Source organism: Oratosquilla oratoria, chromosome 13, assembly GCF_046742065.1.
Source record: "Oratosquilla oratoria isolate Oo_2021 chromosome 13, ASM4674206v1, whole genome shotgun sequence".
NCBI classification, from domain to species: domain Eukaryota; kingdom Metazoa; phylum Arthropoda; class Malacostraca; order Stomatopoda; family Squillidae; genus Oratosquilla; species Oratosquilla oratoria.
The window spans coordinates 66,918,836-66,921,335 of NC_134789.1; the positions used below are offsets into that span (position 1 = coordinate 66,918,836).

The 2,500-nt window shown below is 45.7% G+C and overlaps 1 protein-coding gene across 1 annotated transcript in view; it reads right to left on the reverse strand.

Moving 5' to 3' along the window:
* LOC143032278 (uncharacterized) overlaps positions 1 to 2,500 on the reverse strand; it is a 4,065-nt gene that overhangs the window by 1,153 nt on the left and 412 nt on the right. The window contains exons 2-3 of the mRNA XM_076196751.1: positions 1,284 to 1,426; positions 173 to 238 (exon numbers count right to left, since the gene is read on the reverse strand). Coding sequence (XP_076052866.1) covers positions 173 to 238; positions 1,284 to 1,426 — 209 coding nt within the window. The remainder of the gene's footprint in view (positions 1 to 172; positions 239 to 1,283; positions 1,427 to 2,500) is intronic.

Sequence of the window (2,500 nt, forward strand, 5' to 3'; positions counted from 1 at the left end):
TGGTAAGAAATATCTGGTGATAACCAGAAGATATACTAAATGCCCGTTCTACTCATTAAAGAATTCAGATGGGGGGTTCTCTGCTGTATGTTACAGTGCCAAGTATAGAAGACGAATGCCAAAGTGTAACAAGACTTAATGGGTGTCTGAGAAACCTTGAAGTGTTACTTACGGGAGGGAAATCGTCGTCCTGTGGCCTGGCAAGGGCGACGGCGGCGAGAGCCAGGAGGAGAATCAGCTGGAAACGAATAACGAGAAAGACTTAGTACTTCTGCCCCAAGTTCCTTCACTCCCACCTGCTTTCCACCACTTACAGACTAACCCTGCCCCGACTCAGGTCTTTTTTCAGTAAAGGAACTCTTGAGTTGGCTTGATCAAAGACCTCTTCTTCGAGAGTTTCTTGTCCCTCCAATAACGAGGAAGACTTAGTACTTCTGCGCCAAGTTCCTCCACTCCCACCCGCTTTCCACCACTTACAGACTAACTCTAACCCGACTCAGGTCTTCTTTCTGTAAAGGAACTCTTGAGTTGGCTTGATCAAAGACCTCTTCTTCGAGAGCTTCTTGTCCCTCCATTAACGAGAAAGACTTAGTACTTCTGCGCCAAATTCCTCCACTCCCACCCGCTTTCCACCACTTACAGACTAACTCTAACCCGACTCAGGTCTTCTTTCTGTAAAGGAACTCTTGAGTTGGCTTGATCAAAGTACCTCTTACAAAGGATTACAAAGGCGGAGCATACCGACAGGAGACCTTTTGATCCATATCTAGGTCGGATGCGGAAAAAAAATCATATTAATAATAAAATAATAAATAAAAAACTTGTCCCTCCTACGCAAAGGTTCCCCCTTCTGCAGAATACCTCTCAGGTGACCTAGCTCCTGTAAAAGAACTCTCCAAATTAGCTGAACTAAAGATCTCCTTTTCATGAGACTTTTGTTCATCCTAGACAAAGTTCCTCCCTTCTGGAGATTACCTCCTAGGTGACCAGTCTCCTTTGTAGAAACTCCAAATTGAATAAACTAAAGACATCTTTTTCGAGAGCCTATTGTCCCTCCTATGCAAAGTTCCTCCCTTCTGCAGAATACATCTCAATTGATTTGATCAAGTTCCTCTGTTTGTAGAGAAAATTTCAGAACTATATTAAGATCCTTTAATCGGGAACCTCTTGCCATTACTCCATTAGGTTTTTCAACCTCAAGGGTTTTGCCCAAATTCCTCTTCTGCAGAAGAACTCCTGCATTGGCTAAGAAATTTCTACTTCAAGACTATTCACATGCTTACCTTGTAGTCCATGTTGCAGGTGTCTGGAAGATGTTGCAAGGAATCGGAGGTGTGTTGCTGGCTCCTGGAGGGCAGTTGCAAGTGATGACAGACACTCTCAGTTGTCCGCTTATAAGCACACGGGAGGCCTTCAACAAGGCGAACTGCCAAATTCTTTGGAAGCCTCCTTGAAAGGATATCTCCTAATTATTTTTATTCGCCCCCGCAGATAAAGGAGAACCTGGAAAGGCTGGCAAAGGTGTTATAGATCACATTGTAGCACCCTAAACACCTGTCCATACGCCCTAAACTAGGGGATAAAGAATAACTCGTGCAAACCTTACCTTACCCTTATCCTCATAACCCAATTTTCCTTCTTAAAACTGGTCTCCTTAAGTAACCAAGTACATTTATGAAAACCTTTTCCCTGACCTCAGTCTGGGCGGGGTTCAGAGTAAGGACAATAGAAAATAACAAAATAATTTAAGTTATCTAAAAGGTGGCAGTGTCATTGGGCAAGTCAGTAAGTGGCCCCCCCTCCCTCCAACACATTCACCACCCAACCTACAAACCCCCCTTCCTCCCTCTCCTACCCCCCATCCTCCCTCTCCTAACCCCCTCCAGGCTCCCTTCAAGTTTCCTCCCTCCAACCTCCCCCCAAGCCTGTCTGTCTTCCCTCCCTTCCTCCTTCCCAAATGGTATATCCATGTCTTATTAAATTAATTTATCTTTTTTATTTTATCTTCTTTACACTTATTCTGCTAGTCCCCATTTATTCAACCTTCCCTTCTCCCTTTCCTCCGTTCTTTAACTTCCTTTCCATTCTTTTTCTTCTTCTTCTTCTTCTTCTTCCTCTTGTTGTTGTTGTTGTTGTTGTTGTTGTTGGTGGTGGTGGTGGTGGTGGTGGTGGTGGTGGTGGTGGTGGTGGTGGTGGTGTGGTGGTGGTGGTGGTGGTGGTGTTGTGGTGGTGGTGGTGGTGGTGGTGGTGTGGTGGTGGTGGTGGTGGTGGTGGTGGTGGTGGTGGTGGTGGTGGTGGTGTGGTGGTGGTGGTGGTGGTGGTGGTGGTGGTGGTGGTGGTGGTGGTGGTGGTGGTGGTGGTGGTGGTGGTGGTGGTGGTGGTGGTGGTGGTGGTGGTGGTGGTGGTGGTGGTGGTGGTGGTGGTGTCATATTATTATTACTATTACTATTATCATTATTATCATTAACAATAGTACTACTAGTAGTAGTAGTGGTAGTAG